The sequence below is a fragment of the Caretta caretta genome, chromosome 16 (assembly GCF_965140235.1).
Source record: "Caretta caretta isolate rCarCar2 chromosome 16, rCarCar1.hap1, whole genome shotgun sequence".
Classification (NCBI taxonomy): Eukaryota; Metazoa; Chordata; order Testudines; family Cheloniidae; genus Caretta; species Caretta caretta.
In genome coordinates, this window is record NC_134221.1 from 12,317,580 (window position 1) to 12,331,727 (window position 14,148).

The following is a 14,148-nucleotide window of genomic DNA, read 5'->3' on the forward strand; positions in this document are numbered from 1 at the left end:
TTTCTGCTGTGTATTGTTGATGCAACATCAGGGGAGTTGCTCTACTAGATAGATAGATCAGGGTTAGTGAAGAGAGATCACAGCTAGTTTTGATTTTCCTAGTTATTTGCAAATAGACAGTTAATAGGCCAACTTTCCACATGCTGGACAAATGGCTGTAACCATGGTTGCAAACCAGCATGAAACTTGGACATTTCTTCACTGCTGGCTCAGAGCGCTGAGTTTACACTGATGGTTCAACAGCACCAAATGGGAAAATATTTCCACTGTGGCAAGGCATTGATGCCACGCAGTGTTGTGATCACCAGAAGAGGGCACTCCTGTACTGCTACTGCTCTAAAAGTTACGGTACCTTGTCTGTGAGGGGCTTGAAGGCACAGCGAATGTCATACATAGGGGAAAGCCTCATTTCTATTTTCCTTTCAAACAGCTGGATAGTGTACAGCAGGCCAAAGCGTAAAATTGAAGCTTACTTGGTCACAAACTTGGCCACCAGAATTAGTTCTCTGTTCCTATGAGGAAATTCCTTTCTAAAACTTGTAGACGTGAATTAGAATCCCAGGTCCAAAGGATGTTTGCCCATTTCAAGGTCCTAGTGGAATGGGCAAGGGAAACTGGCTGACCACTAGGTTAGCAAAAACGATGACCATGTCAGATCTCTAGGAGCCTACACCAGTGGGGGTTCCATCATTCAAAAATGGAATTGTTTCAATAAGAGGGATGTCATGAACAGCCTAATTCCCACTAACTCCAGCATATCAAAACCAGAGACAATCAAATAGCAGAGCATTTTATTACAGGCTTTCCCAGAGAAAGCCTGGGTGGCCTTACATGAGCACCTCACATCAGTTCATTAATGTAATGTCACAGCCCTGTGAGGTGGGGAAGTTTTATTGTTCTTGAGCCAACTAAAATGTACAGATTAAGTGACTCACCATGGCTTGGCTCACCTGTGACAAAACCAGGAATGGAACTCAGTTTGCCTTAGTTCCAGTCCAGTGCTTAAACCCCTAAACTAACTTTCCTCCTCTTTGGGATGAAACAGATCATAAGAAATGCAAGGAAAAGGTGGAGTAGAAAGTAAATCCTCTCTCCACGGAGCTAATCCCTCCTAGTTCTAGGGTGGTAGGTATTTGAAATTGCAGTGCTCACTAATCAGTTTTGTTCCTTCATTTCTCTAAATAGGGGAGAGGGAGAATAGGTGTCACTAGTGGTTCCTTTAATGAAAATGGAATTGTAGAGGTTTTTAATCTCTCAGATGTGCCCCTCATGATCTCAGGGACCAGGTACAGGGCCAGCCCCACAATTAAAAACACCTCTACCAGACTGACAGGCTGGCTTAGCACTATGCCCCAAAGGTCAGAGTCTAGCTGAGTGCTCAACAGGAGGCCATTAACTCAGTAACACTCTCCACTGATAATTGCCACTAGCCTTTAGACTAGAGGATCCAATCTAAGGAATGCTAACTCAAATGCCTCAGCTGATTTCAACTCCAAAGGCAGTTTCTCAGATACTTAGGATACAACCTTGCTAAGGTTTTACAAATGAATAAAACTCCTCAAACATCTGGAAGTACATAGGGAGCCAGCACAGTCCTTGGAAGGCTAGTGTAAAATGGTCCCCGTGGTTAATTTTGCTAAGCAGGTGGGTGGCCATGTTCTGCACCAGCTACTGTACTTGAATGGTCTTCCAGTGCTCCACATAGAGCACTTCATTGTTAATGGACACCGTAAAAAGCACATCAGGACAATGCCCTTTAAAACCCGAGTGCTGATACCTTGACGGTGCAGTCAGACTAAATAAAATGAACTACAGATCCTCTATGCAGAAAAAAGATCCAGCTCTTGAACATAATGAGAACCGGGATTCACCAGCGCCCACTGCACAGACAATAGGTTGGTAATAGGATATGCCTGACTCATTCTCATTGCCACAGTAAACATTTAGTTCTGGTTATACCCAGGTGTTCCCTTGACTTAGGATTCAGAGGGGATTCTCCTCTGACAGCCTTGCTGTCAATTACCCTCAGTGAAGGAAAGGGGTTTTTAGGAAAAAACTGGCCCCACAGACACTCGCACAGCACCTGTGGTGCACACTCAGAGAAAGGCAGGCACATGGTAGCTTTGATAGACCTTTATTAGCAGACTGTTCCCTCCGTGAGGAATCTCATTGGTTAGATTTGTGTTCTGACAACTTCCAGTTACAACTACAAAGACAGTCACATTTTGCATTGATTTTTGTATTCAGAATATTCCCATTAGGCCACACTGGTAGGAAGGAGCCACTGCAGAATTAACAGTTGGTCTCGAAGGGGGAGGTGGAAAAAAAATCATGTCACTAATCCAGGTACGAAGTTAGATTTCCATCCGGCAAGAACAGACAGCAAGGAGAGTACCTAAGGACTGAAGGTTCTCCATACCGCCAAAGCCTGTCACACCAGGAGCAGCTGTCAGGAGTGCCTAATGAAGCCCTTCCCGCTCCCACACCCAAACTTCTCCATTAGTGCCTGTGTGTGTGAGGACCACTGGGACTCAGCAGCAGGCCTGCCCACTCGCCCTCAAACAGAACTGCAGCAGCTTGTGTCCAAGTGCAAGTTTCCTTCCATGTTTCTGAAAACTGGCAACTTTTGTCTTTTTATTTTAAATCCCTGAGATTTTTTACCTCCCCCACAAAAATTCCAATCAACCCTCTCTCAATTAGCCGTTGAGACATCAACATACACAGACCTTCCATTTCCCCAGCTTGAGCCATCCACAGGATCCACAGCCATCCACAGGAAATCCTCTCACTCACACACATGCGAGGCAATTCCAGAGTAAGGCAAGCCTCAAAATCCGTGTCCCTTGTCACAGTGGACTGTTTTCTAGCTAATCAGTTCCCCTCTCTTCTATGGCTTACTGCTACAGGGAATTTCTCTTGACTGACTGAGGCCCTTCAATAACCACCCCAGATATAAAAAGAACAGCTCAGGCTTTAGGGGAAGAGAACACTAGTGACCTCAGTGTCTTCCCCTGCTGCTGAGCTGTGTGATGGTAAAGGTGCAAATGGGTAAGAAAAATACTACACAACTTTAAATAGGAGAAATACAAGGATAGTAACAATGTTTAAACAAGTCTATAAAAATAGTTTGACATAACTCTGTTCAAATAAATACAAAATAAATATGATTTAAGCAGTATGACATCAGTGGAATGTGACGCTGGTCCATTTTGCCCCAAAATCAAAAGTTGGATGAGGATCTCCTGGGCCCCAGAAGCCTGATCCTATAGACTGAAGTAGTCCATAATACAGTCAGAGAAAATTTTAAAGCCATTCCTTTCCCTTCCGCCTACAAAAAGCACCCTCTGGGAGAAAACGCAAGCCGTCGTCTTCAAACCCCTGACGAACCCGACCTCCTCCCAATGTCAGCTAACATCCCTTCCCACAACAGAATTACTCCTAGCCTGGGAAATCCCTGTCCCTCAAATGCAAACCCTAACTCCAGTCTACAAAGAGATCTAAAGAGGGATAAATAGCAGCTTAGCTGCAGGGTTTGGAAAGGGTCAGTCGACCCCCCCTTGGCACCAGGCAGAACCTTGTTCAGAGTGCCACGCAGGCTGAAGAGCCTTCTCCCATGCTGTACCAGGAGCCCAGCTACAGAGATGGACAAGAGCAGCAGAGTGCAGTCAGTTATTCAGTGAAGCCATGCATCAAGGCAACAGTCCTTCCCTTTCCAAAACTCTGCTGGGCATGAATGACAAACCCATCTAGCATGCAGCAATGCAGGCGCTAGTCTGCTGCTTCTGTTAGTAAGTGCATCTTGTTAGCAGGTTTATGAGAGAGACTTGATCTGCCCTATAAAAATAAATAATCCTAATTTGCCACCAGGCTGGCCTAAGTAACCTTCAGCCCGAGCGGAGGAATTACTGCTCACCAGCCCTCAAAACTGGTACAGTTTAAAAGTTACATTTCCATGTCAGTGTCTTGGAAGCAGAGCACGAATGTCTCCTACCCAAAGGAATACATGTAAACTTAATAAATAAGTCTGTGTGGTGGCAGCACCAACACAAAGTTTGTACAATTTTAAACAGGTAGGAGGCTAAACAATGGAAAAAGAAACTCCTTCAGCATGTCAAAAGCTGCTACAAATCTCCAAGCCAGCAGCTCTGTTCCTACATGCAAGATCCCCACTCTACTAGGCTGCTGGAAACTGACCTCAAACTCGCAGCTTTAGACACAACAAGGAGTTGATCCCCTGGTCTCCCAATTGGTCCCTTGTATGCTTGAAGGACCACTTGATGGTTTAAGCAGAGCTCTTGAGTAGCAAGATGGCAGAGGACACCAAATCCTCTCCATCCCAACTCACACACAACTGGATTTTCACAGCTTTGCTTAGTCAGCTTAGTGTCGACACATTCACAGAATGAGAGATGGCTATACACCCCAGGATTACAGCCCAAGATTTCAGAGTTCAGAATCCTTGTCGTCTCCTGGTCACCGTGACTGCACCCCCAGGGTCATCTTCAAGTTCTCATAAACCACGTAGCTGATGCTTACGGCTGGGATCACCTTCATGAAGTTCGGGGCTAGACCCCGATAGAGGCCAAATGCTCCCTCTGTCTTTAGAATGTGTTTGAAGAGTCCCCTCATTGTCACCTCTGGAGCTCCCTCCACTGAAGCTACAACAGAAACCACAAGAAATAAATAGAGCATGGATTAAGGTATGTTGTAAGAAAATGCCCATCTCAAAAGGCATGTGTTAGATTGGTTTATTGCACTCACATGAGGACAGATTCTTGAGGTACACCGGCCATATAGTTACATGACAGTGTGTGATTAGGCAGCAGAATGAGGCCATGCCACATATGCCTGCCATTTACTTACACACCCACTCCCACACACGCTCATGGGCTGACTAGAGCACACAGGTAAAGAGAATGAAAAAATGGCTTTGTTATAGGGGCTCTGGGTCCCAGTGCCAAGAATGGCACAAAGTTCACATCCTTCTTGATCCTTGGCCAACAGATATCCCAGAGTTCAGCTGCACAGAAACATTAAAATATGCCTTAATTTTACAAGTCCTTCCAGAACTCCACTGATGCGAATATAGTGGCAGTCCAGACTCTCCTCTGGAATTCCAGAACAGTTCTTACCTTGAGCCTGCATGCGTGTTCTCACGAGAGCCAGGGGATAACTGGCCAGCTGCCCACAGGTGCTGGAGATGGTGCCACAAGCCAGGAGAACAAACACTCCAGGGTCAGCACTGTTCACAGCATAGCGTTGTAACCAGGTATTTTTTAATGTCTGGAAGAAATAGGTCAGGTGTTAGCTGAGAAGGACAGGGCGTAGAGCATCAAGAGACTGGCCCACATGAGGAGAGAAGCTGGGATTGGAGGCTTGTGGAGATCTATGCAACGTCAACTAGAAATAACTGCAGAAGAGAAGATCCTAGCTTGTCAGATTTTCTTGAGCAGCTGCTGCTGCCACTGCACCACCATCTGTGAAAGACACTCGTTAGCAGCTTTGCTGCAGCGACTCCCTCATCCAAAGGGCAGGGCCATAGATTGCCACAAGGCTTGTGCTGGCATTACCTTTTTTCCCCCTAGGCCATGTGCGTTAATCTCGAGGGGCATGTGCAGAATTTAACCAGGAGGGTTTTATGCTCCTACATTAGCGACAGGCACTACATCTCCCTGCTTGTCCCAAAAGTGGGATGTCCCAGCCCCAGAGAAGCCAGGCAGGCGCCGTACCTCATAGACTGCCAGGTCAATACCAGCGTATGGAATGATTCCTAGCATGTTGGGGATGTAGCCTTTGTAGAAGGCAGCCATTCCCTCCTTGGAGAGGATGTTCTTGGCGCAGTCCAGCATGCCTGAATACTGTCCTGTCTTCCGCAAGGCCATTCGGGTCTTCAGAACCTAACACAGCACAAGAACACGCACACTGTGAATGCCTACAACCACACTGGGAGCAGGAAGGGAGCACACCACAGGGAGTGCCAGCAACTCCATTTCATGCATTACTAGAGCCCTGTTACTGCCTTTAACACCCAACACAATTAGCCTCACAATGTGGCATTCAGCTCACATTACCACACCTCAATTTCTCCATTTAATGACTCCCCATCCCGTCCCCCATGTCATGGAGCAGGATGCCAGCCACCAGCCTCACCTCCATTGGGTAGATGCTGCTCTGGGCAATGACCCCTGCCAGAGAACCAGCCACTAGCCGCTCATGAATTCCCAGCATTTCCTGGTCAGTGCCAATGAACCGCTTGATCTGTAGAAACAAAGAAAGATAGTAGAGGGGGGCTTCTCTGACTGGCTGGACCACATAACACCTTCCCTCCTCAGCATGGGCCACAAGCTACCTCCCTTTTCACTTGCTGGGTCTGTCACAAGCTGGAGAGGGAAGTGTGAACACCAACTCTGTTCCAGCCATGCACTCCATCACTTCTCTGTGACTTAATGCTGCCCATTTCTCCAGCTCTGCCAGGGGGTGAGGTGTGAAAGGCACTGTTCCCACCACTGGAGAGAGGAGATTGCCAGGCCTGGGCATAGAGCTCATGCCCTCTGCCTGCCCTCAGTCTTCCTAGAGGCACCATACATTTATATCCTGACTGGTGGGTTACCATCCGTTACATGGCTCTACTTTGGGCAATCACTCGGATGAAAAGGCTCCTCCAGCTCCCACGTGGCCTTGGGTCTAAGCTTCAATATGACCTTTCCCTTACCTGCTCATAAGCCATGAATTTGATGGCAGACTCTGGCGCAATCTTCAGGACATTGATGCCATTTCCCCGCCACAGCGACTTGGGCCCGCCCTCTCGGATCATATGGGTAAAGCCACCAACGATGCACATGTTGTTACTGCGGGAGGCATGGACCTGGCAGGGAGGAAGAGGGAGAATTCTGATTGGTGCTAGTCCTGATTGCCACAGCTGCCTGTAATCCAAGGACAAAGGGCATTTCTTATCTACCCAGAGATTTAGCAAGCTTTAACCCTTCCCAGACAACATTTATTTAAAAAAAAGGGGGGGGGGATTTTTGGGTTTTAAGTTTGTGATCAGTTAATTGATTAATCCACCTGAGCCCCCAGCCCATCACAGCAGGAAGGGGAGGGAAACATTCTTGCACAGACACCCCCCCAGCCATGAGCTCTGGTACAGGGAGAAGAGGCTTCTCAGTTAAGAGACAAGGACAGTCATTAATGACTGCATGCCTAAGCAAAGTTCAAATCCCTGCTGCGTAAGGTTGATTACATTTATCTCTGCCCTACAAGTCAACTCAGTCATTTCCAGGGGCCGGTTCTCAAATCAGCGACTCCTCTTGAACCAGTTCCATGGAACTAAGAGTTCCCAAGGCTGGAAGGTACAAGATGGTTTAGCTAGGACCAGCGATGGCGCTCTCATCTGCTCAGCTCCTAAAGTTTTCATAACATTGTGACAACTAACAGGTCAAGAATGGCTTTTACACAGCTAGAAATGATATTTGGTACAGACCAAAAGGCTGCCACACTCCAATGTGGAAGTAATGAGACTGAGTCCAACCAGAATCAGTCACTTGTCTGGACAGACAGTTTCAGGTCTGCTGCTAGGATCCATTTAATTGGACCAGTGCCCTAAGGGAAGCAGCATGTGCACCTTGATAAAACAAAGTTGTCCTTGGTTTTTGCCCTACCTGCATGAGTACTTTTAGCCGGTCCAATGGAGCCGTGCAGGTTCTGGACACTGCACCTGCACCTCCACCCGCGACCAGATGTCTCCACCACATACCCGTCTGCCTCTCTTCCACTGTGAACTCATCTGGGACTGTCAGATTCTCTCCCACATCAAAGATCTGCAAAGGAAAGAACAGAGGTGTTGAGAAGTGCTTGGAAGGATAGAGTTAGGTAGGTAGCTTCTTGTCACGTCCTCAGAGGTCCCGCAGTCAGTCACTTACAACTTCCCATAGCTTGAATACTTAAATAAATAGCTGTAAAGCACTGAACATGAGCTTAATATTCAAATTCCCAGTCTGTTTGCAAAGCGTAGCTGATGTGTTTGACCACAAACAATAAAGGAACTGCCAGTGCCAGAGAATATACAAATCACCACCACATAAGAATAGCCATACTGGGTCAGTCCAGTCTGATCATATCTGACAGGGGTTGGTGCCAGATGCTGCAAAGGGAATGAACAAATTGGCCAATTTCAAAAGATCCACCCCCTGTCATCCACTCCCAGCTTCTGGCATTTGGAGGTTTAAGGACACCCAGAGTACAGGATTGAGTCCTTGACCATCCTGGCTAACAGCCATTGACAGACCTATCCTTCATGAACTTATCTAATTCTTTTTTTAACTCACTTATACTTTTGGCCTTCACAGCATCCCATGGCAACGAATTTCACAGGTTGACTGTGTGTTGCATGCAGTAGCATTTCCTTTTGTTTGTTTTAAATCTGCTGCCTACTAATTTCATCAGCTAACACAAGAACTAGGGGTTATGGGAGAGGTAAAGGACACTTCCTCCATACCATTCATGATCTGATAGGACATGGGGACCCTTCACATTTTAATGACTCCAGTTCAGGAGGCTAGAGACTTGCCAACCCTTTGGGCTGCCCCAGTACAGAATGCCTAACTTTAATGATCGAAGTGACCAACCAAGGGCAGTGGGGCGTGGAAAAAGATCTGAAGCTTTTTGAACCTTCTGGCACTCAGCCAGTCTGCTCTCATTACACATTATAAAAAGCACTGAATAAATATATCAAGGAAGGACTGGTGCCTGTCGTATTAATTTCTGGTATTGGCAGGTCCTGAACTAGCAGGAACTGGTCTGAGCTCTCAGAGCTGTGATCCAAGTCAACCTGCTCACTTTTCCCTCCCTCAGAAGGTCCAGTTGTCACCTGTGCCAGGGACTGCAGAAGCCATGCCAAGGAGATATATAAAAAAGATAACGGAGAAGCAGAAAGCGACCAGGCTTCTAGAGCTAGAAGGCAGCTACTGAACCAAGAAGAGAATGATGGGGACTTGGTAAGTGCTGCTGGGAAGTGTCACTCTTATCAAGAAATTGGAGAAGGATCAGGCCTGCTTTGGTGGAGGAATTTTTGTTTCTTTTACCGTGGAGTGCTTCCAGTATAGGATGATCTCAGGAATGTTCTCCACTGGGTGCAGCAGGTGATAGTCTCGCCACTCGTTCCAGTCAATTGTCATAGTTCCATTTTTATCCATGCTGCAAAAAAGTGTATTACAAGCAAATGAACAGGAGATGGGTGCATGGCCTCACTGAGGGAGAAACTCCTCCTCACCTCCCCCTGGGTTATTCAGGGCCCCTCCCCTCGCCCCAAAGTAAAACCTTCACAGGGCAACTACTGGAAAGTGTTACAAGGGTTGAAAGGTACAAGACGCTGCTAGGGAATCCTCTCCTCCCAAGCCACACAGAGTCGGGGAATATGGCTCATTTTCTCCCTCCCCACTAGCCACACCAAAGGATTTGTTGTGCCCCCTCCCATCATGGTTAGAAAACAAAACAAAAAAAACACAAAACAAAAAATCCCTCCGGCACTGCAGAGAAGATAAGGAACTGGCAGAGACTAAAGTTACACAGGTACTTACTAGGTGACAGGACCCCAGAAATGGCCTGTCCTTATTCTGACAGACAGGCAAACAGACAGAGGGAAGGATGGCAAAGGAAAGAGGAAAAACAGGACAAATAAGTGATTGTTACAGTGTTAGTGCCACATCCATAGTGCTAAGCATTTCAGTATAGCAAGTAAACAGTCCCTCTCCAGAGCAGCAAGCTGTGGATGACAGGGTAGAGGCACACGGGATGCTGGTATGATCAAGTGCATGCCCTTCTCCACAACAGGCTAGCGAAGGATCTTTAACTGCAAGGCTCTAAGATCTGGGGGTGAGGGACTACAAGCATTCTTCTCCATTCATTCTATGAACGGCTCAGAACCTAGAAGAGGACTGTGCATAGATGTAATTCCCACCTCCCCAGAAGTATCAGATGGTAGCCATGCTGGAGACAGAATACCATCTTTATAGCCCAGGGGTCTGATCTAGCATCACAAGTCACTATTCTTATTCATTCTATTTGACCGATGTTCTTGCTCTTTATTCCCCCCACCTTTGATTCAAGCCTACTGACCAAATGGGTGGTTGTTCTTCGGCCTCCATAGTGCGCTACAGTTTTCAATACACAGAAGATTGAAAAAATGCAGTGAGAAGGGACAGGTCCGAGGAGGGAGAGCTGCCGTCATTAGGGAGAGTATACCGGGAGGAAAGTGGAGATAAGGTCATTCTTTACATTTCCTTCTCGTATGTGCAAACTGAGGAGTAGGAGCCAGCTGAACACTCACCTCTTGAGGATCTTCTCGGCCTGCTGTTCAGAGATCTTGACTCCCAGGTCCCGGAGGGACTGCACGATCTCCTGGGCATCAATACGGCCTGCAAAGATAGAAGCCAGTGAGCCCAGAGACCATTCACCCGAAGAGGCTGTCAGGTTGGCCTGCAGAGGCCAGTGATCGTCTAGGACTATTAGGAAGAGCCTCACCATCATTCTTTTTATCCAAGCTCTTGAAGACCAGCCTCAGTTTCTTCTCATGATCTTGGAGATAGTGAACAAACTCCTCGAAGTCCAGCTGCCCATCCAGGTCCTTGTCTCCAGCTTTCACAATTTTCTGTTTTGGGGACATCAAAACAATCAGTTCCTTGCTCATTCAGATAGGTTTACCCCATCCTTCTTCTTTAAGACCCCTCCCCCACGTAACACTAATCAGTTAACTAGACAGACAGTAGGACGCACATGCAGCATCGAGAAAAGTTCCCCTCCAAACTGGGCTCCGCTTTACCCAGGAAGTGATCAGCATGGAACTGTGCCAATCATGTGTGCAGCAAATTGAGGGCAGGAAGGCAAGGACAAATTGATTCCAGGCACATATCTTCACAAGTCAGCATACAGACTGGATTACTCATAACTAGCTAAATATCTGTTGCATAGGTAAGTGTCAGACCTGTAGTAATATACAGCCCCCTATGCCGTAGATTAGAATTGTTCAGGCCTCTGTCTGAGATTCAAATAGAAGCACTAGGACTGCAGGAGGCTTGGATCATAGAACCTCAGGCAGATTTTCCCCCTCCCAATCCAAGCTTTTAGTTAAAGTAGAGTTTTCTTCCTCCCCACGGTGCATGAAAAGGAAAACCAACACTGGGAATAACCAATCCCAGCCAGCAAGAGCCTGTGGCCAAACTGAAGTCCATCTCTCATGGACAGTGTTAGTGATAAAAGCTCCTAGGATGCCAGCATGAACTGGTTTAGCCACTCTGCAGCTATACACTTATGTAGACCTGAATTGCACAAGGTCGCCGGAGACACAGACAGGACAGAGCACTTACATTAAAGATGGGAACCTAGCCCAAGCAACTGGGAAAAGATAGGGAACTTTGGCATACAGAGCTCTCACGCCTCGACTAATTCCAGCATGAAGAAATAGCACATGGCCTGGCCTGCACAAGGGCACATAGCTACTTGTTAACCAGGCAGGGGAAAGCCAACCTGCACAGAGCAATAATTTAGGACAATCGGTTCCTGCTCCACACCACATTTGCTAGTTGCCTTGCACAGATTACAAGAGCCAACAGCGACCAGCACCAAGTAACTCAGTCCAGTCACGTTCAGCTCCCTTTTGGATTATGATGCTAGTTATTCACTCTGCAAACAGTGGATGGCTATAATTGTAATAGACCTCAGTTCTGGACTCCCAGATGTCAGACCCTTTAATGAGTCTTGTACTTACCAACCTAACTCATTAATTTGTAAGGCAGGTTCACAATGAAAGTATTTCAAAGGGAACATGTTAAGCCAAGTTTATTCCAATATTTCTTAAACCTATGGAAGCTAGCTCCGCTCAGATGCTTTTAAATCAAGATACACCCATTTAGTTTTAAATCCCATATGTAGCTATACACACTTGGCCACTACATTTAAGGTTAAAGTCAGACAAACACCTAACTGGTCAATTTTGGCCCCAGGGCAACCCAGGATTATTGCTATCATTTCTGAGAGTGTTAAAAAAATAAAAAGGAGTACTTGTGGCACCTTAGAGACTAAAAACAAGTACTCCTTTTCTTTGTGCGGATACAGACTAACACGGCTGCTACTCTGAAATAAAATAAAATGCAAACCTGAACCGCAGTGACCTTAGAGATATGCCCACTGTGTTCCTAGTCTGCAGACAGTCATATGACAGCTGTAAAAGACACAGATGGGGCCCCATATTCAATTTGTAGGCTAAAGATAGACAAACACCTCTGGCATGTCAGCAGATCAGTGTCAAATAGCTGACCAGGCTTCCCTCTAGCAGATAATCCCTGACCAGTTCATGGCCAGTGAGATTCACAGACTCCATAAAACAATTAGGAGAGCTGAAAGGCTCTCTTTCCTATGATACTTCCTGACAGTTATCACAGAGGAGATGGGGATAACAGAAACAATCATAGTTAGGCAGCTTCTACCTGATGAGGCTTGCTAAATTAATCACTCCAAGCTTCCCTAAGCAATGAAGGATGCAAACTGTTTCCAAAGTCACAGCACTGGACTTACATCAAGGGCATTGCTGGGATTCTTTCCTACTTGTGCAGGAAGTAGGGTGACCAGATGTCCCAGTATTATCAGGACCATCCCGATATTGAGGGCTTTTATCCTCTCTCCCCCCCACCCCCCTCCAAAAAAAAGTGTCTCGATTTTTCACACTTGCTGTCTGGTCAACCTAGCAAGGGGAGTACACGTTATACCTTCAGCATCCTCTTCAGGGATATGGGTGAGCACCCACACCCGTCTCCTTGCCTTCAGAGGCAAACAGGAATCACTGCAGCGATATCTATTTTGTATTCTGTAAGCAGAATACAACACTAGCACAGCTGTGCTTTTGCAACTTTGGGTATTTGTTAAGCTGCTCATGTTTTTCCATGATCACCTGCATAAAGTGCCTCTCCAGCTGTTCCCCTGCCCCGCCTCAGTTCTTATGCACAAATCTGCCATGCACGCAACCTCCTGAGAAGCATAAGAAGCCACCAGTGCCCTTAACAGCATAGTCATCTGACAAGCAGCTAGCACCTGCAGCAGTGTGTGCTGGAACAGAAGGGACTGCAGTGGAGTGGCGAGAGGGTGAGTGTATAATTCTAGTACAGGGGTGGCCAACCTGAGCCCGAGGAGCCAGAATTTACCAATGTACATTGCCAAAGAGCCCCAGTAATACGTCAGCAGCCCCCCCTTCAGCTCCCCCACCCTCACTCCCAGCACCTCCCACCCACCGGCAGCCCAGCTGATCAGCACCTCTCCCTCCCTCCCCACACCTCCCGATCAGCTGTTTCGTGGGGTGCAGGAGGCTGTGTATGGAGGGGGAGCGAGGGCATGGCAGGCGGCGGGAAAGGATGGAGTGGGGGCAAGGCCTGTGGAAGAGCCAGGGGTTGAGCAGCGAGCACCCCCCGGCACATTGGAAAATTGGCACCTGTAGCTCTGGCCCCAGAGTCAGTGCCTCTACAAGGAGCCACATATTAACTTCTGAAGAGCCGCATGTGGCTCCGGAACCACAGGCTGGCCACCCCTGTAGAATCTAGTAAGTTGCCCTTCTGTAGCAGAGGGCTTTACATGAAACATTTGTGGGTGATGCTCTAGCCTTGCCTAAATGATGAAGTCGTCCATGTAGGGTTTAGACATGGTTGCTGAAGCCATGGTGAACACGGTTTGTGTTTGTCTACACTTGCTGCTAAACAGTGCTCAACATGGGTTCAGCTCCCCCATGGTTCAAACTGCAGAGTAGACACAAGACGTAGGTGCACATGCTGATGGATGCTAGTACACAAAAAAGGGTGGAGGACAAGTAATAATGAGGAAGGAGCTAGCATACAATTGTCTAAGAGCCGATAAGGCAATGTTAAGAAAGGAAACTCTTCCCCCCAGAACTCCCTAGGATATCATGCAGTTAATCGGCTGGTTTACTACTAAATTCAGCAAGAATGAAATATAGGGGCAGATACCTAAAACAGCATTTAAGGGGAAAGGATATTTGGCTCCCATGTCCCACCTGTCCACACACACAGTTGACTCCCCTTTAAGGGGAGGGAGGGAGCCTAGGAGGAAAGACGACTGCCCTATGGCTTGCTGCCAGCAGCCCCTGCAAAG

The 14,148-nt window shown here is 47.2% G+C and overlaps 1 protein-coding gene across 6 annotated transcripts in view; it reads right to left on the bottom strand.

Moving 5' to 3' along the window:
- Nucleotides 1–2,118: 2,118 nt before the first annotated feature.
- Nucleotides 2,119–14,148, bottom strand: part of SLC25A25 (solute carrier family 25 member 25) — a 35,051-nt gene continuing 23,021 nt past the window's right edge. For 3 of the 6 annotated variants that reach the window (XM_048822715.2, XM_048822716.2, XM_048822719.2), the window contains exons 2-11: nt 10,519–10,645; nt 10,325–10,412; nt 9,576–9,611; nt 9,081–9,192; nt 7,659–7,817; nt 6,713–6,865; nt 6,151–6,258; nt 5,730–5,897; nt 5,133–5,283; nt 2,119–4,658 (exon numbers count right to left, since the gene is read on the bottom strand). In XM_048822715.2, coding sequence (XP_048678672.1) covers nt 4,474–4,658; nt 5,133–5,283; nt 5,730–5,897; nt 6,151–6,258; nt 6,713–6,865; nt 7,659–7,817; nt 9,081–9,192; nt 9,576–9,611; nt 10,325–10,412; nt 10,519–10,645 — 1,287 coding nt within the window. In that variant the 3' untranslated portion in view covers nt 2,119–4,473. The remainder of the gene's footprint in view (nt 4,659–5,132; nt 5,284–5,729; nt 5,898–6,150; nt 6,259–6,712; nt 6,866–7,658; nt 7,818–9,080; nt 9,193–9,575; nt 9,612–10,324; nt 10,413–10,518; nt 10,646–14,148) is intronic. The other 3 variants (XM_048822717.2, XM_048822718.2, XM_048822714.2) reach the window with 1 other exon arrangement.